Source organism: Fundulus heteroclitus, chromosome 16 (genome assembly GCF_011125445.2).
Source record: "Fundulus heteroclitus isolate FHET01 chromosome 16, MU-UCD_Fhet_4.1, whole genome shotgun sequence".
In the NCBI taxonomy this organism is placed as follows: domain Eukaryota; kingdom Metazoa; phylum Chordata; class Actinopteri; order Cyprinodontiformes; family Fundulidae; genus Fundulus; species Fundulus heteroclitus.
The window spans coordinates 34,978,052-35,005,532 of NC_046376.1; the positions used below are offsets into that span (position 1 = coordinate 34,978,052).

General features: G+C 40.4%; 1 protein-coding gene across 1 annotated transcript; it reads right to left on the reverse strand.

The window, feature by feature from the left end:
- Window positions 1-3,119: 3,119 nt before the first annotated feature.
- rogdi (rogdi atypical leucine zipper) lies at window positions 3,120-26,013 on the reverse strand. Its single transcript, XM_012879543.3, has 11 exons — window positions 25,824-26,013; window positions 21,848-21,919; window positions 19,997-20,079; window positions 18,425-18,479; window positions 18,254-18,334; window positions 13,722-13,817; window positions 13,527-13,625; window positions 12,533-12,646; window positions 12,402-12,451; window positions 9,014-9,140; window positions 3,120-6,597 (listed from the first exon to the last, which is right to left on the reverse strand). The coding sequence occupies exons 1-11, from the start codon at window positions 25,896-25,898 to the stop codon at window positions 6,556-6,558; spliced, it is 894 nt and encodes a 297-aa protein (XP_012734997.2). The 5' UTR covers window positions 25,899-26,013; the 3' UTR covers window positions 3,120-6,555.
- Window positions 26,014-27,481: the final 1,468 nt, after the last annotated feature.

The window sequence follows — 27,481 nt, forward strand, 5'->3', positions numbered from 1 at the left end:
GTTAACCTAACAGTCATGTTTTTGGACTGTGGGAGGAAGCCAGAGTACCCAGAGAGAACCCACACATGCACAGGAAGAACATGTAAACTCCATGCAGAAAGGCCCAGGGTTGGATTTGAACCCAGGACCTTCTTGCTGCAAGGCAAATGTGCTACCCACTGTGCAGCCCTATTTCAGATTATTGAAACAATTATATCAAAGAAAAAAAATAAAGAATAAAGTAATTACTAAGAACCCATCTGACAATATGAAGTAAGCTGAAAGAAGTCAAACAGCGACACATGATGCTTGGATATGATAAGAAATTCAAGAATAGATGAGAAAATCCTTAACATCTATCAGTCTGGAAAGGTACAAAGCCATTTTTAAGGCTTCAGAACTCCAATGAGCCATAGGGAGAACTATTATGGAACAATGAACCAGAATCATTTCTAGAGAACATTTATACTGTAAGTATTCAGGTGACTGTGTGCATTCAAAGTGCACTCTACTCAGTGTTGGTGGTTTGAATTATTCAGGTGGTGGTGGCCTAGGATGTTATTAAATTCTGTATTATAAGGACCTAGCCTTCTAAAACTTTATTTTTTTTTACTATTATTGAGTTGTTTGAAAAACTATTATTGGGAGTTTAGTATTTTTAGAATATCAGTACCTTCCGCATGAAGAGCCTTTATGGTCTGACAATTAAAAATTTTAATAGATGACAAGACCATTGGTTTCACACTAATAAAACAAAACTATAATATATATATATATATATATATATATATATATATATATATATATATATATACACACACATGTCTGTGGGTGTGTGTATATTCAGACAATTAATTAATTGGTTGTTAGTTGCTTGTGTTACTGATGATGATTTGATGTGTATAAATGTTGTTTAAACAAATAATTCTGGATCAATGCACAAATCTATCACCACCTTATACTGCCACCGGCAGTCAGAAGGAAATGAAAGTAAAGAGAGGAGTGCCGATCGGAAAAAGAGGCACAATTGGAGCTCTTGCTGTGATTGCCTTAGTCCGTTGCCCTGACAGCACTCACACACCTCCCCTCCCACTCACAGATGGCTTTGGATACAAACAACCTGCTAGGATTTTCCTATGGTCACAGACAGGAGACATGAAAACCCAAGAGAAGAGTTCAGCCAGCGCAGCAACACAGTAGAGCAGTTGCATTCACTGACTTGTAGATTACGTGGGAAAGGGTTGAGGAAAATACAAAAATTAATCGCTAGTCTATAGCTATTGCTTTATTACTGTAAATGTTTTTGTAATTTCTTATCTGGAACTTCACATTCAGAGCAAGTTTGTGTGGAAATGTGCCACAGGATGAAGTTTCAGTGTGTTGAAGCCGACACACATCACAAGGAAACCGTATGTTCTGGTCGTTCAAAACTACTTAACAAAAGTTTTAACCTGTATGCAACAGCTGACCTGAGAGCCTCCATTGTTGCTGTCCTTTTGATAGGTGTATCCTTGACCATGGTGTGATGGAAACACTGCGCAGACATGGATAGACAGCTCGAATCTGAGCTGATCAGACAGTTGTGTGGGATGCTAGGGGTAAAGAAGACACACACTATACACTATAACTATAGAGTGTAGATAAAATAAATATACATTTGTTATAAAATACATTTATTTTTATTTAACTAAAGACTTATGTATTAAGTTAAAGACCTAGTTATTAAGTTTAACATTCATGTCAAGATTGATTTATTTAGAGATTTATTCATTTATGTCATAATGGAATTTTATTTAGTGACACTTTTCTTTGAAAGTACTTATTCTAGCTCTGTTTATTTCAGGGTCTATTTCATGTTGTTATATTCAAATAAGCAGGCAGAGTTTTCTCTATGGGGTCGCTCTTTCCAGTGCCATATAGACAGAACAAAAATATTCACTGGGACCTGAAGGCAGGGAACTGGAGACTTCCATCTCTGACACGCATGACACTGGTCACACAAAGCTCGGATGTCAGTATACATGCTAGGCCATAGCAAATGCTGCATGCTCGAATCTAAGTTCTCTCAACCAGCAGAAGGACCGACAAGGGACATCCATGCAGATGGCATAGAACTTCAGGAACCAGGACAGCTGGTATAACAGTCTTGTCTGCTCCAAAATCCGACAGCGCAACGACAAGCATGTAATGCCGTTAACTAGTCATAGGGGGAAATTCATTAAAGCACCTACCTAATGCCTGGATCCTACTGGAGCGGCTTAATATTGCCGCCATCATGGTGCAAAGACAAAGACCCATAGCCGGTTCAGAAGAGCAGGGCACTCTAAAGTCTGGTCCTCCCTGGGGAACTTCCCCAGGCACCTTCAACAACACACACTACCTTGACCTTGGTGGCAAAATCTCCTGTCTGTGTCCCTATGCTCACCACAGCCATGGGTTTTTCAGTTTGCCGAGGCAAAGGATCAGCATGGGTATGATCCACTCCACTCTTATGGACAACCCACCAGTGCTTTAAGTCAGCCGGTACGAAGGCACTTCTAAATTATACCTCTCAGCGTACCGGGACGTCTACCAGCATTCCCGCCGACCTCTCCATAGTTTACAGCTTGTAGCCGGATTACAACATAGAGCTTGTATTTATGGATTATTTATTTATTTAAATCGCCTCATAAGAAGTGACTGTTTTAGAACCAATAGAGACCCAAATGGAAGTGCAAAAAACATGCAAAAATGACGTTTTTAATAACAGGTCACCCATTATTAAACTGTACAAATTCAGATTTTTTTGCTGTGCAGCTTCTCCCATTGTAACGCAGATGTTCACTTCCACCATACAGTACAAGCTAATGTATTGTGAAATAAAAACCCAGAATCTCAGTATGTAGATGTTCAAAACTGCTTAGAACTGTAGCCAAAGGTGGTTCTATAAAGTATTAACTAAGATAAGGATAAAGATAAATGCACACCACACTTTTTAGATATGGAATTCTGGAACCCATTGATTATTTTCCTTTCATTTCACAATTACACACTACTGTGTGTTGGCCTGTCACACACAAACCTAAGAAAATTCAATAACATGATACAATGGAAAATATGGAACGTTTGGAGGATATAAACACATGAGACCAGAGAAGATCAATAGAAATGGGTTCATTTGGAGTTTATTGCACAGAGAAATCATTTCCACATATTACAAACAGCTTCTCATAACAGAGTAACACTTAGAGCTTTGAAGCCATTTGTTCATGATCAGATTAATGTTCCACAGATTAACCACATGAGAAATCCAACACATGGAGCAGAAAAACTGAAACAAATTACACAAATAGCTTAGAAGTGGGTTAAATACAGGGAATGTGTGCAAAGCTGTCATTTTCCTGGAACAGGAAACGATACACAATGGAATAAAACTGCTCCAGACTTTACCTCCTGCTGTTGCTGCAGAACCAAGAAAAAATCCTGATTCTGCCTGGTTAATGGACACTTTTTGGAGTTAGCACTGTATAACAATTAACTGCCTGAAGATAAGCCTTGTAAGTTGATGTAAATGATTTCAGCATGGACCAGAATACCAGCTGGTTTTTCCTGCGATATGATAAGCAAAGGATTTTGAAGGAGGTTGACTCAAGAGCTGGGTCACAAACAGAAGACTCCTTTCTACTCAGGAAAAGGAATGGAAACATCTGATCACAGCAGGAACGTTTTTCTAAAAGTACTAAATTCAGTCCCTCACAGCTGGGATTTCCTTCCTTTTCCTAACAAGCAAGTCACATAAAATCAGGTAAGCACCCCTGACCCCACTCAACAGATACTGCCTTAGTCTCATCACTGCCTGATCATTAACCCACTGTCTCAATATCAGCAGAGGAGACGTGTACTGCAGCTCCAACAGACACAGGGGGCTTGGCCTCCTTCAGTCAGCGATGCTGAGCACCGTGTGCAGACACAGAACGCTGTGGAGAGAACTTCTACCTCTCGTATGCTAGTGGGGGGGGCAATGACCAGCTAGCTGTCAAAGGAATAAACATCTTTTCATTAATGAATAAATGATTTACAAGTCACGTGTTGATCATGGCATGCATTTTAGCTTATTTTTGTGTTATAATAAAGCAGCAATGTATGAAAAAAAACTGACTTCAAAGGTTATAAAGAGGCTTCAAATAGAGATGCACCAGATTTATTTTCCATTTTCCAATGTTTGTATAGTTCTGGACAGCTGATATCAATTTCAGCCAATATCTGAAAAACTACAGTCCACAGCGCTTCCTGTGATTGGTCATTTATTATTTATACTGGGGCAGATATGGTGTCATGCCGTGAATGAGAGCGCTGTTGCTTTAAAACAGGGCTTAGCTAACATTTGAAAACAAAGACCAAATAAATACCGACTTCACATTCTGTGCTTTCTTTAGCCTCCCATGCTGCGTCTGAGTTGCTTTGGAAGTCTGACGTCAGAACTGGGAATGACGTCAGGCGTGAGCTGAGAGCATTTTAGTTTGAAGTTGGAAAAAGTCGAATTTGTCATTTCTGGGTGGGTGCTAGCCTACTATTAGAACAAACTAAATTAATTAGTTTTCTTCCCATTTTATGGATTCAAACACAAAAGGAAAATGTTTACAAACATCATTTTAAAGCAAACCACCAAAAGTGCTCAGAAATTGTTTATACTGGCAGCCACAGAGGATAGAAAACTAGGACCGTGCAGCAATTTCTGATTTTCCCACCTGGAACTCTGCCTGCAGGAGGCATCCTCGTTTTTCCAGCTGTCACTTTCCAGCCAAATTATCAATTAACTTGATTAAAGAGGCTAGCATTACAAACTTTAAATTTCAGTACTTTCTAACTGCTGTAATTCCAGGCACCTACTTAATCTGCTCCAGATTAACTGCACCCTACACCAATTAGACAAGATATGTACAAAACCTGTCCTGTGGCGGACAGCTCCAGTCTAATCCTAAAGTTACTGGGTATAAAACAACCAAAACAGCAAGACTACAAGGTAGGAAAGAAGCATAATGACCAGCACTCGCCAAAGTCCAGCTCTTAGTGGTGACAGCCTGAACGAACTGACAATTTGCCTTTGGTAGGATAATAACTAACTTATTATATGTTCTATTCTTCTGTCCTCTTTTTAAACCCAAAGCCTCCACACTGGAGAGAGCTGTTGTCAGTGGAAAATCGTAGCTCTCAAAGGCTTAGGTTAAAGTTTTTGATGTGAGCTTCTGTGTAAGTTACCTGTAATAGTTCCCTTACATGTGGTGGACAGATGCCAGTAAACTATGAGCTTGTTGGTAAACTAGTATAACCTCTCAGGTTATGGAAGACCAACACCTTAGTCAGACTGAAGGTTGCTGTATCAATTGACTGATTTGGCCATTCAAGCTGATTATCAGTCTAAGAACCAATTTCAAACAAATAGAAAAGTTGGAAATTACAGGAGAATACAACATTTGATGCTGGTGCACAATTCCCACAAGATCCAAATGTTAACTCTGTTGTTGGCAGGGCTAAAGAAGACTGATGAATTACCGCAGAGCTGGTGGATTCTTCCAGCCTCAATCAACCCAACCTCTCACAGCAACACTGACATTGCTTGGCTGGAAAAAAAACAGCCATAAACGTAGCAGCCTATGGTGAAACTGATAATATCTACTAACAGTAGATCCTGCTGTAAAGAACATTTCCCGTTTGAGTTACATTGGTAAATACAGATAAAACAGGCAATGCATGTCTGACTAGCTGTTAGCTTTCATCACTCTAAGGAGTTATATGATGTTCTAACAAATTCACTCTGATATGAATGAGGCCCCCTTTTATTACTACAGGTGAGGGAACTTTATCCCCACAACTCCCTTTCAAAATTCAAACTATTTCTTTAAATGGCTTGTTTAAAAAATATATATCTAATTTTATACATTTCAACTCGATGATCACCAGTCAGGCTTGTCAAACTAAATAATGAAAATAAACAATTGGCCAGTGTTGGTCACCAGCTGATTTCTCTGTTTCGGTAGTTGACCTTCCAGACCAGATTAACCAGCCACCTTTAGGAGCTGAACAAAGCTAACCCTGTTGGAATAGTGAGCGTAACGTGTGAAATAACAAGCACTTTTGAAGTCTTGGAAAGAGGAATAACAGCAACGAGAACGATCTGAAACTGATCTGAGCAAATTCAGTCTTCCAGGAATAAAAACACCCACTGTGATGATGCTTAGTCTTTCCATCCTGAGTGCAAAAATTAGTGTTCCCCCATGATGAGTGCCTTCCTGGGACAATAATCAGGAACACACAGGTTTAAGTTAAAGAATTTAAATAACAATCGCATTCATTCATTGAGAGGTTCAAGTTGATACCAACTGTTGCAAGTAACACACATATCAAAGAAATGTCAGTCAGCTGGCCTAACACAAACGCAAATGGCAAATATGGATATTTGATGGTGTCAGCTTATCGTGCAACACTTCAGGCTGATTGAATGCATGATAAATACATACAAAAATAAAAGCTTTCCAGCATTTCCCTTACACTTGATTGGTTAGTTTGGTTAAGGTCAGTTTCTGGAGATGGACTGGATTAAAATGGCCTGTAGTTCCAGAAACTGGAGAAGACGGAGATCTGCAGGGAAGACAGGACAGAAGCTGAGGTGAGTAACCGCATCAAATGCTGCACTGAGATCTAACAAGAAGAGCACAGACACAAATCTGTTATCTGAGGCCATGCGGATATCATTAGTGACTTTCACCAGAGCTGTTTCAGAGCTCTAAAAGCTGTCTAAAAGGTCATGTGGAAATGCTCATACACTTAATTAGCAACTACTCTTTAACTGTCAACTACATTTATATAGCACATTTTAAATAATAGAATTTGACCAAAGTGCTTCACAAGATAAAATACACAGGTTTTGTAAAAAGGTCAAAGTAAAATTCAATTCAATTCAATTCAATTTTATTTATATAGCGCCAAATCATGAAACATGTCATCTCAAGGCACTTTACAAAATCAAGTTCAATCATATTATACAGATTGGGTCAGATTATACAATAAAAAATATGAGACATAAAAACAGCTAAAACAAGTAAACACCACAACATAAAAGACCTGGTGGGACTCAAAGTGAACTTGGATTTAAAGCTAATGTAAAATAGTGAGTTTTCAGGTGAAATTTAAAAGACTGCATGGACTCTGCAGTACAAATAACAAGGGGCAGCAGGTTTCACTGTCTATGGGCTGCCACTGTAGGAGGAGGATCCCGTCTGTTCTTCAACCTGGACCAAGGCTGCCCTAAAGGCCAGGTTTTATATTCTATTGGATATAGACTTTTTGGGTGGTTTTATTTCTGCAAAGTATCCTGAGACAACATTGCTGTAAAATTACACTATTTGAATTGAACAGTAAAATCCTAGAATGGTTCCATGTTGTTGAATAATGAATCAGTAAACCTTAACCTAAAGTTAATGTGCTATAGGACCTGTTAGGATTTAGTTTTCTCATCTAAAACCACAGAGCAGACAATTTGTTTCATTTGCCCCCATGTCTAAAATGGTGGCACTGATCATTAGCAACTATTTTCTCAAGAAAAATAGAGTATATTATTTTACATAGTAATGACCTGTTTGAAGAGTTTCATTCAGGCTTCAGAGCTCATTACAGCACTGAAACGGCTCTGTTGAAAGTAATCAAGTCAGCTATATTTATCCATAAATCCTTACGAATCCAATCAGTTACTTAGACTACAGGCATGTCTTGATGACATCAAAACCTGGATGACCTTAAATTTTCTGCTTTTAAATTCTGACAAAACAGAAGTTGTAATCTTTGGACCAGAGTCCTCAAAAATAAACTTCTTAATCAATCATTTAATCTGGGTGGCATTATATTGGCCTCTGGATATAAAGTAAAAAACCCTGGTGTTATTTTCGACCAAGACATGTCATTTAAACCCCATATTAAACAGGTTTCCAGAGTTTCATTTCTTCACCTCCAGAATATCGCCAAAATTAGAAACATTCTGTCCAGGGGTGATGCTGAAAAACTAGTCCATGCATTTGTTACTTCAAGGCTGGACTATTGTAATTCTTTACTATCATGAAGTCCACAAAATGCAGTTCAAAGTCTTCAGCTGATCCAAAATGCTGCAGCAAGAGTTCTGATGAAAATCAACAAGAGGGATCATATTTCTCCTGTTTTAGCTTCCCTTCATTGGCTTCCTGTTAAATCAAGAATAGAATTTAAAATTCTTCTTCTAACGTATAAAGCCCTTAATAATCAAGCTCCATCATATATCAGAGCTCTGATTACCCCGTATGTTCCTAACAGAACACTTCGCTCTCAGACTGCAGGTCTGCTGATGGTTCCTAGAGTCTCTAAAAGTAGAATGGGAGGCAGATCCTTTAGCTATCAGGCTCCTCTCCTGTGGAACCAACTCCCAGTTTTGGTCCGTGAGGCAGACACCCTGTCTACTTTTAAGACTAGGCTTAAAACTTTCCTTTTTGACAAAACTTATAGTTAGAGTGGCTCATGTTACCCTGAGCTATCTTTATAGTTATGCTGCTATAGGCTTAGGTTACTGGAGGACATCGGGGTCCTCTATTTTTCTTACTCTACTGAGGTCTCCTACTGTTTCTTCAATTTGCATTGTTTGTTGTTATTTAAACTTTTAACTTTATGTTCGCTCTGTCTTTTTCCCCTCAAAGCAGGTACATCTTCTATGATATTATCCCTGAAGCATGGTGTGTGTCTTCTTGAATTTGGGAGAGGGACTAGAGATATTGTTTGACCTAGAGGCCCTGCAGTTACAGTAGCTCATTGCCTGACTGTAAATTATGGACCACAGAAACTAGCTGTTATACTGTACACCATAGACATACCAACATGTAACTATTTTGGATGTTCAAAACGGAATTTGTTCTTCAGTTTCTGTGTAAAAATGAAAGGCAAGGATAAAAGCAAACAAAGCCTTGTAAGAAATGAGTGACTTGCTTCTGCTTTTAGGGGGTATTAGAGCTTTAAAACGAAGCTTGGTGAGGCCTACCTTGTCCTTGAGTTGCTGACATAGCTGCAGGGAGATGGTGAAGAACACCAGCGTGTCGCTGAGCCATGGCACCACGCACTCCACTTTGTGAACATGGCTCACCTCAAAGCGGTTGTTGTTGAGCTCACTGTGGAAGACAGTGTCCCAACAAAAAGTGAACGAGGGTAAATTAAACACACCAAGTTAACCTACAGTCCCTGATACCATGCTGTTCCAGGATTTTATGACCCAATATTTCTTACTGGTGAATGAATGCATGGACAGGACCATTCTTCTTCTTGCAATAACCTCAACTATTGGACTTCAGTTTTGATTGCAAACTGTATATAAGTCAGTCAAAAGGATATGAATGTTATCAGCAAGGATGCTCCACAATCTTAACCACATGGAAATGTAACTGCAGTGATTACATCTCTTAAGCCACATTTCCATGGACCCTACTCGATTCAGTCCACCCCGCCCCACTCGGTTATACTCTGCGTGGTTTGTGTTTTGACCGGCGTAGAAATGCCTGGAAAAGGGAAACAACTCCTGGGGGTGGCTTTAGCCCCCATAACCACCTCCCTGTTTGCGACATTGATACTTTAAAGAAGTGTCATAAATGGCAAACAATAAAAACATAAATCATAAATAAAAAATATATATGCAACACTGTCTTGGATATTCTTAAGGATATAATAATCCACCGGAATAAATATCTGGATCAAACGTCAGCTTAAACTAATAATGAAATAAGGCACCGCTCCTTGCTGCCTGCACTGGTATTACGCGTGTGTGTGAGAGCGAGAGAAACAGACAGAAGTGGAGAGGGGAGACGAGGGTTGTCTGACCTGCCCCAAAGTTTGCCTCAAGGAGTTCAAATTTAGAGCTGAAAAGCAGTGTGTCACTGGAGCCTGGAATTTAGAGAATGGCTGTTGTTAAGACACGGTGGGTGTGCTTTGAAAGCACAGACAGGAAGCCATTTCTCGCTTTAAGGAGTTGAATTAGTACAGTACACCTCTGACATTCTATATCCTACATCAACTTTTGCTCTGGGGTTGTGCTTAGCACAAAAACCATAAATGTGTTCCCAAACCAGAAACTCTGGGTAGACGGCACTGTAAGGACTTTACTCTGGACAAGGGATGCTGCTTTCAGGTAAGCTGACAACCTGGGCTACAGAACTGCTATGAACAACGCAGAAAAGGTATCAGGGAAGCAGAAAGTGAGTATAAAAGATGCATTGAGGAATAATTTGTGGATAACCAGGCAGGTGGAGTATGTTGGAGGATACATTTGCACAGGCAGGCATTGAATCATGTTTTTGCTCTGATAGTCAATCCAGTGGAGGTAAAGTTAAACAAACTAAGCTTGAGTAGGACCAGACACTCCAGGATCATCAGATGAGATCAACCTTGAGGAAGGCTGACTTGTTCAACTTCTTGGAATAACAACTTGCTGTCACTTGCCTCAAACCCTAAATGTCACCTAAATGACTACTGTAGTTGCCGTACTGTTTTGATAGGACAATCTTTTCCAACATCACAAATATCCTCACTATAGACCAGTTAAGCTATCAAGAGAACCGATCTACAGAAGATGGTTTTCCATGGACCTTCACCTGAAGTAACCAAAAACACGGTAAAAAAAGGATAAACTGGTACATAAATCAGCAACAATGGGCTCGATACGTCCCGCTGCACAGGACCGGGAATCTGACCTTGACCATAGGACCCTGAACACCGGAGTACCACAGGGTTGTGTGCTCGGCCAGAACCTCTTTACTCTCTTCACTCAGGACTACATCTTGATCCATTCCTAGTGGCATAATTAATTTTCCTGTAAACACAACTGTAGTAGGATTCAGCGATAGTGATACGGACATCCAACGTTTGGCCATTAGGTGTTTAGACAGGATTTCAGACACCTCCAAAACCTATGAGGTTGTTCCAGACTTTAAAAAAGGTCCAGACAAACCATACAGGCAATATAGATAGCCTGCTACTGCGTTATTTGCCCCTTTTCCCTGAATTATTTTAAACTATTTCAATATTTCTACATAGTTAATTTAGAATTATTACAAAATGTCATTTTATTCCTCATTTTTCCTAATGCGTATTTTTTCCAAATAGTTTTTTTTTTTAATCTTCTGTTTTTCTATTGTGATACCAAACAGGCTTTCATTGAATAGATTACAGCAACAATAACCCTCTTTCAATACTTCAGTTACTCTAAAGAAATAGAGGTCATGTTCCTTCTCAAAGTTTCTGGTGGCATTATACAACCACAAAATATTTCAGCTCATAATACAAAGGCAGAGCTAAGACACTGGAACTCCAGAGAACTACAGTGAGTACCATTACCCACAAATGGAGAAAACATGGAACAGTGGAGAACCTTCTCAGAAGTGGCCAAGCTACCATAATGACTCCATGAGCACATTGGTCACAGAAGAACATCCAAAGCTCTGCAAGCCTCAATGCCTCAATTAACATCTGAGTTCATAAACATAAAAGTTCATACTTGCTGTCAAACATGGTGGTAGTAGTGTCATGGCCCGGAGTGTGCTTTGATGTTTAAAGACCTGGAAGACTTTGTGTAATTAAAGGAACCTAGCAAAAAATCCTAAAAGGAGAACGTTTGGCCATTAGTTTGTGACCTTTAGCTGAAACTCTATTGAGTTACGCACCAGGAAAAAGACCCAAAGCCTCTGAAGTCCAAATATAAATATAATTGAGATTACTTAACAGGCCCCCCATGCTGGAAAACCCTCCCATGTGACTGAACCAAAATAATTCTGCAAAGAAGAGTAGGTAAAGATTCTTCCACAGAGATGTAAAGACCGATTGCAAACACTGGATGGCGGCTGTTGCTGCCGACGGTGGAATAACCAGTTTAGAGGCAGATATTCTTTCCACACAGACAGGTTAGTTTGGATAGCTTCTTCTCCTTAAGTCTAAAAGCATTTAGTATTTACTCAGGTAATATTTGATATTAACATGCGATTGATGATCTGATACAATTGTGACAGAAAAGCAAAAACATAGGAACCCTGCAGGGTGGAAAATACCTGTTCATAGAACTCTAACGTCTAATGAACTGGGTGAAATTAGCTGCTGACTGATTAAAGTAGACCTGAAAACTGTCTTGTTTGACATACAGCACAAAATAAATGTTTAAAGATTTCAACCTCAAGTCTTTTCCTTACTGTTTTGAGATGGTCAAGCTTGTGTTTGTGGATCACCGCTTTATTTCGAGCTGAACCCTACTGGTTTTCTTTTTAATTTGTGGCCGCAAAGTATTTAACCTGCCTAGCTCGGTAAGAAGCGATGCTTAAGGAATTAAAAAAGACCCAGCTTACACCACACAGACAGGTTTGTCTACACCAGATATGGAGGAGAAAACTTACAACATCGCTCCAGGGTTGTGCAACACTGAGCTTCCTGTTGGCTTGAAGTTCTAAGGAGAAAGGAGAGAACACATTAAAGCGCCTGTCAGGTGAACTGTAGGTAGCTCCACTGAAGTGTTGTAGGTCCTAACCTTGGTGGTGTTGGGAGGCAGCACATGCAGCTGGTAGACCGTCAGACACAGCTTGCTTAAATTGATGTAAAAGTTCACCATCACATCACCAGGCATAGGGGGAGTGAACATTTTCTGGTGTTAAAATGAGAGACAGAAAAAAAGTGAGAAACAGCACAGGCTATTCTACATCCTGTAGACACAACACATTCTAAAAGTATTCATACCCCTGGAACTGTCTAACACTGTCTTCAGCTTATTTTATTTGGATTTCATGTGACAGACCAAGACAAAGGAGTGCACGATTGTGTAGTAAAATGATTAAAGATTTGTTTTCGAAATAAAAATCTGAAAATCTGTGGTGTGCACTTTGATTTAACTCCTCAATTGGGATTACCATGTATTTATTTTCATCCGTCTTCCCATCAACTTGGGCAAAGTCCAAACATTATTTCTTATGGCTTCCTTTAAAACAGCTTTCTTCTTGGTACTCCACTGTAAGTGCTGGACAGACTGAACTGGACAGTCTGGTCTGTTTCACCAGCAGAAACTTTTTCCTGAGACGCAGATCTCTGCAGCTCCTCCAGTGTTACCACGAGCCTCGTGGCTGCTTCTCTGACTAATGCGCTCCTTGCCCAGCCTGTTAGTTTAGGTGGACCTCCATGTCTTGGTAGGTCTGCAGGTGGTTCATCCTCTCTCCATGTTAAGATGCTGGATTGATCAGAGCTGTGGGAGATGTCCAAAGCTTGGAATATTGTTGCAGAACCTAACCCCACGTTAAACTAAACCAGAACTTTCTCCCTGACCTGTCTGCTGGGTTTTATTTACTACTTTCACAACTATGCAATACTTTGTGGGTGTACCACAAAAACCCAAGTGAAACAAACACGTTGAGGTTTATGCTTGTAATGTGACAAAATGTGAAACGGTCCAAGGGTTAGGAATACTTTTGCAAGGTATAGTTGCCATTTTAAAACAGAGCTTGTGTGAACAGCCACTTCGTGCTGTACCATACCATCAGTCCACTGGTTGCAAGTTCTGGAAGAGTCAGGGATGCAGGGGTGGTAAGGCGGTTCCGTGCTCGTGTCAGCTGTAACATCACTGCGTCCATGAGCTGCAGTATTAACAGAAACGTGGTCATTATCTCAGCTGGAAAAAGACTGCACCCTCAGCCACATTGAGCAGCACACCCAAGGTCAGAAACACCGACCTTGTTAACCTCAGCCCCTGTCTTGAACTGGTACGTCTCATCACGGCTACTTAGAAGCAGCAGAGCTTGGTTTACATGGTTCCTGGCATCCTGGATCTGAGGAAATCATTGAGAACAGAGGAACGACGATAGAGATTCAATATAAAGTCGCTCTTTAGATGTTGATGCAGAAAAGGTTAAACTACTGAGGACCAGGCTGAAACATATGTCATATTTATCTTCCATACACAGCGCTGGTAAGGGAGGTAAATCTCCTGAACTCATTACTATAGAATTGCAGCACAAAGTGGCATCTTTGGATAAACAAGTCTCCATAACAACCATTAGATACTGTTGACATGGTAGCTGGTTGTTTGGGAGTGATGTCAGAAATAAGCCTCATCTGTCCTTAGATTTACTTTGGTTAAACTGACCTACGACTTTAACTGGAGCTTTTCTGCAGCACACACTCTAGGCGAGTCTGGCGTGATATGCCCGCTGTTGGGTATGGTGGCGGATCCATGATGCTGTGGGCCTGTTTCTTTTCCCAGCACCCTGGGAAACTTGTTGGTGCATGACATCATGAACTCTTTGAAAAAAAAAGGAGATTGTGGGTAAACCCTTGTGGCCTTTACCAGTAAACTGAGAAAGGGTCATCGTTAGGTCCTTCTGCAGGATAATGATGATGTGACCATACAGCCACCTCATAACAGGAATGGTTCAGCAGACATTAAGTCAGCCTTCTTCCATGACTACCTCAGTCCCTCAATCTGCTCTGATCCCCATCATCATGAAGTGCTTTGAGAGGATCCTCTGCTGGCCTGGACAGCCTGCTGTTTGCCTACAGGGAGAATCGCTCCACAGAGGATGCTGTCTCGTTGGCACTTCCCTCAGCTCTGACTCAGCATCCCAACATCTATGTTAGGATGCTCTTCATGAACGTCAGCTCAGCCTTCAACACTGTGCTCCCAGACATGCTGCCTCTGAAGCTCCACAAACTGGAATTATCTCTACCACTCTGCTCTTAGATCAGTGACTTCCTCACCAACAGGCCCCAGGAGGTGAGGATAGGGAAATACATATCTGCCCTACTGATCTTCAGCCCTGCTCTCTTCAACCTATTCAGCCATGACTGCTGTGCTAGCCACCACACAAACATGGGTGTGACGTTTGTGGACGACACTAATGTGGTGGGTCTCATATCCAACAAGGATGAGACCCACTATAGAAAAGGGGTCCGCAATCTGACACAGCAGTGCTTCAGGAACAACCTGATCCTGTACACCAGCAAAACCAAGGAGGTAATAGTGGACTACAAGAGGTCCAGGAAGACTGAACACACTCCTTTCTGCATACAGCGGAAGGTGTGGGTGGACAGCACAAAGGTCCTGGGGATTCACATCTCCTCCGACCTCTCCTGGAATGTAAACACCTCCCACATGGTGAAGAAGGCCCAACAATGGCTCTTCTTCCTTAGGAAACTGAAACTGACTGGACTTTCCACTAAACTGTTAAAACCCTTTACAGAGCTACCATAGAAAGTATCTTATGTCTCAGCATAACAGTGTGGTATGGGAGCCGTACAGAGCAGGAGAGGAAGGATTTGGCACGGATGTTGAGGACAGTGCAGAAGATGGTGGCATACTGTCTAAAAGATTTGGACACGGTTTATGCTGCACGAGTCCAGGAAATGGACAGATGCATTGCCACTAATCAAAAAAATCAAACACTAATAGACTCAAAAACAGCTTCTTTCAAAAAACTGTAAGGACTAATGCCCCCTACTGAAAGTTAGTGGTCTGTTACAATAACCCTACTGGTAATGCCTATTTGCATACTCTAATTTCTCCTGAATATCTGATTTTTACAGTTCTTCAAATGAAGGCTTAAGATTACTGCACGGCATTTACGGCGAGCATGAGTGTATCATTGAGGGAGTGTTGAGGGATTAATTCAGCAACACAGTATATCGTTTGCAGAGGGACTGATATCAGACTTTTTGGAGTCGGTACTCTTCTTATCAGACTCTAAAGACTACTTGCATGCTTTAAGCTTCTTATGAAGTGTGTTTGGTCAGTGCAATCAACTGATTTCAACAGAAAATGTGGAAATATGGGTGTTATCTCTGTACATCCTGAGCCAGTCTAAAAAAAAATAACTTGGTGATAACAATTTTGATTCTTTAGTTGGTCTTTTTTTAATAAATGCTCATTATTGAAATTTTATAGACAACGTATCTCACTGAACATACATTTAAAATTAACATGGCTAATGTGCCCTATAATAAAATGGTTAGCTTTGGTCTCAATTGAATATTTTCCAAATTGAATTTATGATACATGTATATTTTTTTATTTGCATAATTCAGCCCTTATATTATACTTTTACTAATATAGAAACTATTTTTCTTAGATTACAACCAACACTGACAGTCATTCCAAAACCCACAAACAACCACAGAACTTCAAATAAATGTTACACTCCTAACATGAGGATAATAAAGAAGATAGTCAACACTATGCAAATAATATTTACATGATCACCCGCTACTACCATCTAACGTAGAACAGATTACTGGATCAATGTGTGCTTCTGTGCTTTTTTGTCTTTCTTGTTGTGTCTCTGCTCTGTCTTCTGTAACCCCAGTCGGTCGAGGCAGATGACCGTTCACACTGAGCCTGGTTCTGCTGGAGGTTCTCCTTCCCGTTAATGGGGAGTTTTCAGATGACTCTCCCTGTGGTACTACGCTTCTCCAGGAGGAGTGAATGCTGCTTGTCAAGACTTGATGCAACCAACTGAGTTCCCTTATATAGGACATTTTGACCAATCTGTATAATCTGACCCAATCTGTATAATATGATGGAATTTGACTTTGTAAAGTGCCTTGAGATGACATGTTTCATGAATTGGCGCTATATAAATAAAATTGAATTGAAGTGAATTGAATTGTGGATGGAACTTAACATATTTCAAATTGCATCTCTTTAATTTTAGGGGTAGTGGAACAGAAACAGTCTGTCTGAAATCTGAGAATATATTCTATTATCGGCACGTAGTCGTATGTTTGTTTACCCTTTAAACTCTGTTAGTCAAGCCTTTCCTAAATCGGTGAAGACACACTTTAATAAGAAATACTTAAACGCTTAACCTGGCAGGTCTGAGGGCTGGATGTCCCTCTAGGCCCAGTACCTGGACCTGGGACTATAGGATGTGTGTGCAAGTGTGTATACAGTGTCTTTTCTTGTGTATTATTAAAGTGTGTGGTTATGACAGTTTCCGTGTGTGGGCATTAGGGTGGGAAGGTGTGAATGTGACTGTGGCTGTTATTTTGTGTTTGTCTTTTTGTCAGGTTGGGTTTTGGGCTGTCCCCTGTCCTGGGACATCACAGTCTCAGGACTGGGGACTGTGATGTTCCCTGGCTCTGTTGGAGGTCCTGCTGTTGGGCGGTGTGCCCTTATGCCTCTGGGCCCATGGCTGGATCCGCTCTAGTGTAGCTAGCTGCCAGCGGAGCCTACTAGCTCATCGCTACAGCCCCCGGGGGCTTCGGAACTGCGGGTGCTGGGGGGTTACTTGTCTCCATCTTTTTCTCTTCCTTTCTTTTTCTTTTACCTTTCCGTGTCTGTCCATGACATTTGAATTAACCACAAGAAAATATCCAATAAGGCTTTTTTGCACTATAGCGAAAGCAGTAATGCTCCACTTTTGAAAATAAATCTGTTGGGCTCTCTTTGGCATTGGGACAGCAATTCTTAGTGCTACACTGACAGAGGGGACATGTTAAAAAAGAAAATAAATAAATTTGCTCCTACTTAATGAATATAATTACATTTAAATCTGTCTTATTCTACACTTTTCAGTGTGGGATTATGCTGCAGCAGCATAGAGAAATCTATTTCCACGCGTTTTTACTAATAAAAACCTAGCTGGACCTTTAATTGTACAAGATGCTGCTTTTACATAGATTATTGTTTATGGTTATGGAATGGTATTGTTTAAAAAACATACAATTATGTTGTCAGAACATAATTGTTGTCAGAACAGCTATCAAGTGTATGGCAGCTAATCTTAAGGAAACGTGAAAATGGACTAATTTGACTTTGCTTGTGAGCATGCCCACATCCATCAATTAAACTTATGCACAAGTGTTCACTGCACATGAGCTCGGTGGAGAAAAGAGCACAGCTTTTTTTAGTTTGTAGAAACAGGGAAGCTCTTGGGGATAGAGGCTGGGAACCCACAGATTTAACCAAATATGTTGGTCTTTTAACTGTGGAAGGAAACTGGAGCTCCCAGAGAGGACACAGGCATGCTGAGTGAGGCAATACAAGCAGCACACAGATGGAGAGGGGAACCAGGAAGTACTAACAGGCACCACTAACCAATACATCTGTATTGTTAATGTGTCACATTATTACAAGCAGACATTCTGTAGGATTATTATTTTCATTTTATGAAATCATTCTAGAAATAATCCAGTTTGATAACTTTTTTTTAAACAGCTTCCCTCAAGATGAAAGAACTGCACATAGACATTGCACATCAAGTAACAGTACCTGCTGCAGTTTCCACTGTTTGTCTTCTCTGAACTGAAAATGCAGGACTTGGCTGCTCTTGGCAACCTTCAGGTTTATGTCCTGTTGAGAAAAGTTAAAGATTAAAAGATGTTTTTTTTCAGCTTAACCTGGTGTTTCAGAGAGCTACGACAGAAAATACAGCCTACTCACAGCCTGAGTCAGAGCCTCTCCCTGCAGCGTCAGCACCCCTTTCACCTGATCCATGCTGCAAAAACAACCCGCAGAAACAAGAGCTCAGCAGCCTTTTACGAGTGCTTCCATAACGCTATGCAGAGTCATGCAAACTGGGACACTCTAGAACCAAGAAACCTCCAAACTGTCCAGGGTCTTGTGAAAGGATTCTTACACATTTCGTCACATTACAACCACAGATTTTGGATTTTATCGGGTTTCTATATGACAGACCAAGATAAGGTAGCACAGAATAAGAGTAGAAAACAAATAATACATGCTCTGAAAACGGTTTTACAAATGCGCATCTGGAAAGCATTTGTATTCATTCCTCTCTACTCAGATACCCTGTAATCAAATCAAGTGTCTTCAGAAATCACCCAGTTAGTAAATAGAGTGACTCTGAGGGTAATCTCATCTCAGCCTTTCTGGGAAGGCCTCAGGGGTTTGTTAGAGCACATCAGAGAACAAACAACAAGTTGAAGAGGAATGAATATCTGCACTGTAAGGTGCTAAGAGCTTACATGACATTGCTCTGTGATTTAAATGCTACCCTACACAATTACAATGAATCAAAATGACTGAACTGGAAAGGTATAAAGACGACAGTAGGTTCAGTGAATGTTTGCATCATACGCTAACAAACCTAGCTCAGTTTAAATGACTGACCTATTATTTGAGGTGAGAAGCTGTTGGACACATCTTCCCCCTCACACCATTAATCAGTGGCTGTCAGGCAGCCACTTCCTCACACAGAAAGGCACGGTTATCTAACAAACATCATCTGCTTACTGTAAACTACAGCTAACGTCTACTGGAAGACAATGGAACTGGACACCATGTAAAAAGTTGGGCTTTAAAGGAGCATTGCGCAAGTTCCAGAGTTTTTGCAGCAGGCTGCCCCCTCTGACAAGATGAAGTGACACCAGTGTGGTGCACCTGGATGGGAGAAGAGGAAAAGGATCTCCTGCTGTGACTGCACAGGTCTTTTATTTAGAGGCATAATGTCTTCTGAGGTAAGAAAGTTATAAATATTGTTACTTCCCCAAAATAATGGCCTAAGTAAATTCAAGTTTTTCAGAAAACGCCCAAAAATAACACAGCCTAAGTCACACTCAGAAATGATATAACAAGGGTGGATCTTTATAATCTCCTCAATTGAGGATTTAAACTATTTCACAAGAGGTGGCCAGCATCCTGAGAAGACTATTCAGGCAAAAAATGACTTAAGACATTATTTTAGGAAGGTGACAACATGAAGTTAGCCCATGTTCTCTGGCTAATGCAGCAACTATGTGGAGACTCAACAAAGTGGCCAGGTGAACAAGAGAGCACAGTGTAATAGACCCACTCCATTCATGCCCAGAGAATACCACCTGCATATCTCGCTCATGAACTGACTAATGGAGCCTATAGAGGCAACTGTGGTAAATAGAGAAAAACTAGTTTTTACACATTGGGCATGTAGGGGAAAGAAAATAAATAATATTTAACCTTTAAACTTGCGCAATGCTCCTTTAAAACAAATGGGTGAGGCTTTGGAAATATTACGTTGAGCTGCCAAGGATGAAGTTTTCTTGCTTGAGCTGACTTTCCAGGCCTGGTGTGGGCATGGAGAAACGTCTGGACGCTTCCTGTTAACAAGAACCAAGACGCACTTCTCTCATGATCACAGAATTTCATTCAGCAGACAAATAGAACATACCGATCCCTCGCAGGAAAGTGCTTTCCGACAGCAGCAGAACTTTCGTAACAAAAAAAACAAAGATTAAACTAATCTTGATGACTGAAAAGTCTAGGGCTGATGGTGGGAAGGACTTCCTGCTGGGTTCAGTCCTCGACTGATGCATCCTTCTGCAGAGGATGTTTAAGCTTCTAGCCTAGCTACCTTTCCATCTGGTCTCCTGAACACACAGCAGGACGTCCACCTTCCTCCTATGCATCATGTCAGCCTACTCTCCACCTTTTCCTGTCATAGCTCCAACATTTAAAGTCCCTACTCTCAGTCCCAGACTCCGTGCCTTCCTCTTCTCTCTTTGCCTACAGACACGTCTTCCTCATCTTTTTTGCTGACCAACAGTAGCCCAATTAGACTGAGTAGCAGGAGGCCTGCTTAAAGTGTCCAGACATTGCCACAGTCTCATCAGAGTGTTGTGTCTAAAGCTTAGCAACAGATCTTGCTGACATAACATTCAGGGTCAGCATATTGTCTGCTCATTTAGTATTAAAGCCAGACAAAGTTGGAGCCTGGGAAATGATCCTACAAATGCATACACTCTGAGAAAGACCTTAAATATTAGACATGTCCTGTGGCCTGAAGAAACTAAAACTAAAGTGTTGACGGTGGTTACCTTTGGAGGGAAAAGAATGAAACTTGGGAGCCTGAGTACACCATGCATACTATTGCTGAAACGTTGCGTGTGACGCGTGCTTTCAATCGCTAGTTTTCTGTCACAGCACGTTTTGTTTCTTTGCTGCACTGTTTCATAAAATTCTAAAAACATTGCATTTGGATGTATTGTAGAAAAGTTGTTCTTTGTGAGGCAAACCTGAACATTTTTCATTAATACTGTGTACCTTCTTCATTAACCTTTTCCCAGTAATAAATATACTGATATTTACCCACTCTAACTAGGGTTGTCACAGTACTAAAATTTCAAACTCAACATCGATACCCAGGAAAAGATTTGATAGTCGATACCATTTTCAATACCACAGCACTAAAAAAATAAAATAATAATTAAACACATAAAAAATATTTTATTAATACATTTACGGAATTCATCATGTGGGTCCTTTGTTGTTGGCCAGGTTTGTTGTGCTGCTTGACTTTGTTGCCACCACTTTAAAACCCTGTTTGCTCACAGACTTGTCAAGATCTTTCCTCTTCTTCATTTGCCTCGTATGCCAAATATTTAGTATCGATACCATGCAAAGTTCGACCTGTCCAGGGTGTACCCCGCCTCTCTCCCATTGAATGCTGGAGATAGACACCAGCACCCCCGGCGACCCCACAAGGGATAAGCGTGGCGTGGCCATGCCAAGTTCACATTGTATTTGGATACAGTATTTAAGTATCGATACTTTTCAGAGTATCGACATTTTTGACAACCCTGATGCTAACACATGTCAAGTTTTCCCTTTACTAGGGCAGCTAAAGTATTCAGATAGACCTTGTGATCGCAGGAATATAAACATTTCATGTTAGGTGTGCTATTTGTTGAGCAGAGAACTGAAATAGGCTTTAAGTTGAAAGGATTAAATAATGGTGGCTCCACCTGTTAGACCATCTGTATCGCCTGTCTGAATACATTTCGTTGCCCAATGCTGTTATCGACATTTTCTGTTTCACAATAAGGTATTGATATTGTCTGAGTGCCTCGCGCTAAGCTCCTCTCTTACCTTGAGAATCTCTTGGAGCTGCTTCAGGACAGCATGCACTTCTTCTTTCAGCAGCCAGTTAAACTCCTCCTCCTAACAAACACATGAGAAACACAGTGAGCAGCCATGAGATCTGTACAAGCACCGGGATGCTACTTACACAGCCTTGCAAAAGTGTTGATCCCTTGGAACTTTTTACATTTTGTTATGTTTTAACTGCAAACCTCAGGACAAACACAATGTAGTGCATAACTGTGAAGTCAAAGAAAAATGAGTAATAGTCTTCACTATTTTCACATAAATCAGAGGGTCATTAAGACCAGGGAACCCAGCAGACAGGTCAGGGAGAACGTTTACAGGAGGGTTAAGTTCTACAACAACATCCCGAGCTTTGAACATCTCCCAGAGCTCTGTTCATGCATCATCTGAACATGGAGAGAGGATGGACCACTGCAGACCTACTATTAAAACCTACGTGCTGCAAAAAACCCTAAGATTAAACATTATCGTGGACATGGCATCTCCATGATAAAACTTGGTGATGGTGCTGCATCATCCTCCGGGGCTACCCCCCCTCCCACCCTGCAAACACTGAGCTTCTTTTAGTCCGTGGAGGAGCATCACCTTCTATCACTATGTGTTGATTTTTTTGTAAAATGGCTTGAATATTTGTTCTGTCATTTTAAGTGTGGTCCTTGTTAATCATTATACCTACATATTTTACCTCATTTTTATCAATTAAAGTAGGTTGATTATTTTGAATGGCTAAGATTTCACATTTTTCTATGTTCATTTTTAAGCCTGAATCTTTTGAGAAAAAAGAAACTGCTAAATTAACTAAATAAAATTGATTTGTTACAAATGCAGACCGCGGGCTCAATGTAGTTTGTTTGGGTGGCGTTGCCATAATGTGACGTCATCGGGAGGCGCAGGGACCATGGAGAATTTCTTTGTCAAATTGTCCGTTTACAAACCGCAATCCCACTCTCAAATAAAACCTACACCCCGCTATAATTACTTTAGTAAGTTGTCCAGACCAATCACAATGTTTTGTGTAATTGTGCAAACGCTAAACCAGTGTTGTATAGTAACGAAGTAAAAATACTTCACTACTGTACTTAAGTATATTTTGGAGTACTTTATACTTTTCTCAAGTATACATTATTTTGATTACTTTTACTTTTACTTTACTATATTTCCATACTTAATTGCATACTTTTACTCCGATACATTTTCAATGTTTGGTTTAGTTACTCGTTACAAAAAAAGTGTTGGTTTGGCTCAGCCAGACGTGCGTACATGCACAGGTTCGCCCGTAGCGCCTCCGTTTGAAGCGCTCGGCGTGTCATTTCAAAGTTGCTGTGTGCCAGCGGGGGCGGGGCCTGGCACTCCACGCAGCCAATCACGAACGCGCCTGGCCTTTGATTGACATGGTAGAGACCCTCCTTTAACTCCGCTCTCATTGGTTGTGCTGTCTTAAATCCCGACTTCCCTCTTCCTGATTGGCTGTTTTCTATTACATGTGTGTGTGCGTGCATGTGCATACGTGCTTGGAGCACGAGATTTCAGTTTTGATTTTAACTGGGCTACAGATGGTAACACAATTAATACTAGACTAAAAAACTAGTCCCAGTAAAGAAACTAAATATTATCTGCACTAAATAGGTGAAAGCTGCTGAGTGCAGTTCTGAACAGAAGCAGCAGAGAGAGCTTTGAATTGTTGAACTTGGGAAATGTAAGTAACCAACGTTAATATCTCAAAATAGCATTTATTCTGAAGTATAACACATTTTATCAACAAAAACCTAATCTCCTCTATAAAACTAAATATTCTGTGCCAGGCAGGAGTTCTGAAGACTGCTGGAAAGATGGAAAAACAAAGACTGTAGGTCATAAAAATTCAGATTCTTAGCCACAGCCATCTGAAAAAGGTTAGAGTGTCACTTTTAAAATTTTTTCGTTGTTATTGTTGCTTTCATTTATGTTCGACCATTTGAGGCAGTTGCTACTCTTGTTTAGAACTTTGCGTAGTTATAAAGCTGTCAGCTGGCCGGCCTGCAGGTGTATCTATTAGCAGGTTTACTACTTCCTGTAGGTTAACTAGACCTGGTTTATCACTTCACCATGTTCTTAGTATACACCCCCTTTGCCTGCACTTGGTCGTGTGTTGGCTGCTTAGCACTGGCCTTACTTGAAGAAGGAAAACTGAAAGCTTACAAAAGGGTTGTATTTTCTGTCTAAACTTGGTCTAAATTTCTCCTGCACTTGGTTATTTTTATTATTATAAGTTAATTTGACTTTCAAAGTTTACCAAAATCTAAAAAATGTCATTCAAACTGCATTTGCATTGTTTTACTTTTTTACTTATACTTTTCATTACATTACTTAAGTAAATCTATTTTTACAGTGATTTTCATACTTAAGTACAAGACATTTGAGATACTTTAAGACTTTTACTCAAGTAACATTTTAGTCGGTGACTTGGACTTTTACCAAAGTCATATTTTGGAGAAGTACTTATACTTTTACTTGACTCTGAGATTTCAGTACTTTATACAACACTGCGCTAAACCAATCATGTATAGTGGCGTCATCAGAAGGTGCAGGACCCGAGCCGATCTGGTACCTACACCGGCCACTGGACTGGATGCAGTTGGCATCTTTCTTAAAATACCAACTGCATTTTAAGAAAGATTTAGTCCACAGGTGGCTGAAGCAGATTTTAAAAAAATTATTACAGACAGGTTAAAATCTTACAATTGAAAATGATAGATGCAACACAAAGGATGTGTTTTTTAAAAAGAAGAATTTTTTTTACATTTTCTTTAATTTCATAGCAAATAGGACCACATCTATCCGATATTTACAAAATATCGACTTGTGTATTCAAATCAGCTTTTATTAAAATTAGCTAAATACACTTAGTATTTTCAAAGAAACGCTGAACCAAATTTTGTTCTTATATTGCTAAACCAAGAGTAATTCAGTTTTTGTCAGTCAAGTCAAAAATCATTTGTAAACTGGATGACCATGTTTTAATAAGGCAAAATGAGCAAAACCCTTTTTTAACTTTGGGTCGACAAAGATAGACAAAGATCCCTCTCCAAAAGAAAATCTGGCTAATTTTGTATTTAAAATTGTCATATTTTATAGAGGTTATAAATAAAAAAGAATCTGTAATTTATTTATTTTTACTCATTTTTTAGCCCTCAGGTACTTTTGGCTCGCATGCCAAAAGGTTTGGACACGGCTGGTTTAGATCAAGCAGATTCCTCTGTTTGAATGGCCAAGTCAAAGTCCATACCTAAATCCAACTGGCAATCTGTTAAAAAGTGATGTCCACAGACGCTCTGCATTCAATCTCTGAATGTGCAAAGCAGGCAGAGGTTCCTTCTCCTACTAAACTCTGCTCTTTGTGTTCATCTCCCCACACAGCCCCAATAAAACACACTTTAGTCTGTGGTTCTAATGAGACAAAACGTGGAACAGTTCCACGGGTGAGAATAGGCACAGTAAAACAAAACGAACTGGTTCCTCGTTGGTATGTCACCTTTTGCTATTTAATTGAGATTCTACTGATCTCATTTTAGAACCATGGGAAGGAACAGATGTTCACACAGCCGTGTCTAGTTTGGCATTCCAAGGTCGTCTCGTTTCATTAACATGAGTTTGCTCCTTCAAAATAAAAGCAGAACACCTGAGCTGCATTTGATGTGTTTTTTTTTTTTATGCATTTGTCTCATTCAGTTTTGGACTGGCCTCCATGTCCAGTGATGCTCTGTTACCGCGCGGGCCTCCGGACTTCGGTGACAGCGCGTCGAGCGCGAGCTCCTGCTCCCCTCGCGCCTCACAGAAAATTCAGGCTGGCCTCGCGCTATTCTGACCAAGAACTGAACAGCAAAACGTCCCAAAGCGACATATTATCGGGTGGGTCAGGAGTCAGGGCGAGACAGCTAGCCGTCTAATTCAGCAGGTCTGCCCAGCTGGAGGCGCTTACCAGCACGGCTCTTTCCACCTGACTGGCAGCGGACATCTTCGGCAGCTCGGACAGGGATCTCTGCGGGTGGAGCATTTTTCTGCCGTTTAGAGGCAAATCCAAGATGAGTTTAACGACACCGTCCTTTCTCTGAGAGATGAAGGTGTTTTTGCAGCCCACTAGCTTAGCGGAGGATCTGTTGCCTTCAAAACCATCGGAAATTATGTTGCCAATGAAAGTAAAGAGAATTTTTTGAGGAAAGTAAGACATAAAAACTCTATTGTACACAGTAACAAATTTAACTTAATAGGCGTTCATGAAAATCCTAAAAATACAGAACCTAATTTACAACAAAAAAACAGGATGCTTAAGAAATCTACCATTGTGCGTGTGCAGGTCATATTTTTTTCCCCTATCTTAAAATACATCCAAGTTTTACAGTTTAGGTTGTCTAAAACATTTTGCGCGTGCTGATTCTTGAATCTGAAATTTTATGTCGCCCAGTTCATGACAAGAGAAATAAGTTTTGGTCTTTACGTGATCCGTGCGAACGCATCATTATACTGGTCACACACTTGCTGTTAAGATGGCTCCACCTACCAAACCTAATTTGGTAAACCCCGCCCACTCACACACAAACAAACCCCACTATGCAAAGTTCAGATGACATGTTACATTTTATCGCAGGTCATCAGAGAATCGATGGTGTAAAGGAGTGTGGTCTCTGTTTGGAGCCACATTTCAACAAAACAGCTGCAAACTAAAATGCTCTCTACGTGCACAATTTAGTTGTCTCTATCCGTGGCTCATTTTATATTGCCCACATTAGACATTTTGTAGATGCATTATTCTGCCCGCCACTGTTTGAGACATTTAGTGGTACACATAAAAGCTCACAAATGGACTTATCCTTCCATAAACACATCCAGTGGTATGGGGTTTCACTAAAATGTGAACATCAAAGTACAGCTGGGAAGTGAGCATGCATACCACTGCAGGATCTCACAAATACACATTTGTTTAAAAGCACAGAACCTGCCAGATCTGCTTTGTGTGATAGAAGCTGGTCACCTGGTGTTGGTAAACACTGTGGTGGACTGATCGCCTTTGACAGATTTCAACATAGATTCTGAAGCATTTGAGTTGCAAGGACCCTATAGGTGATATATTCTGCAGTGGATAACAAACCTGAAGCAAATGGTCTTCATAAAAATGTTTCTCTTTGGAACCTTTACTGGTACAGAGCTGTTTATATTGTAGTTCAGATTTTGCCACCACGCACACACCAAACTCATACAATTTTGTCACAGAGCTAATATAGCAGACCCACAGTTGCAGGAGAAACCCTATCTCTAAAAACAGATGCAGCATGCCGTTGGTATTCTCAAGTTACACTAAACCCCAAGACTCCTGGAACAAATTTCTTTTGACTGGACCAAATGGACAGCTTTCCTCAGAGAATGACTGATGATCTGGGCTTGGTATGCAGCTACTGAACTGCTCAAAGCTCAGTTCAGTAGCACAGCTTCTAGAATATTGGGAGAGTTGTTTTGACACTCATTTCAGAAAGTGAAACTCATCTGCAGTATCATATAGATTCATTACAGATAGAATGAAATATTTCAAGCCTTTATTTCTTTTAATTTGGTAATTTTCATGTCTCAGAAAATACAAAGGAA

Bases quoted from the DNA above. Each gene is read 5' to 3' on its own strand.
- rogdi (XM_012879543.3), bottom strand. From the start codon at position 25,898: ATGCTCCACCCGCAGAGATCCCTGTCCGAGCTGCCGAAGATGTCCGCT. The intron at 13,626-13,721 runs GTCGGTGTTTCT...TTAATACTGCAG, and splicing joins CAGGGGCTGAGGTTAACAAG to CTCATGGACGCAGTGATGTT. The intron at 6,598-9,013 runs GTAGGCCTCACC...TCTTCCCTGCAG, and splicing joins GTCAGCAACTCAAGGACAAG to ATCTCCGTCTTCTCCAGTTT.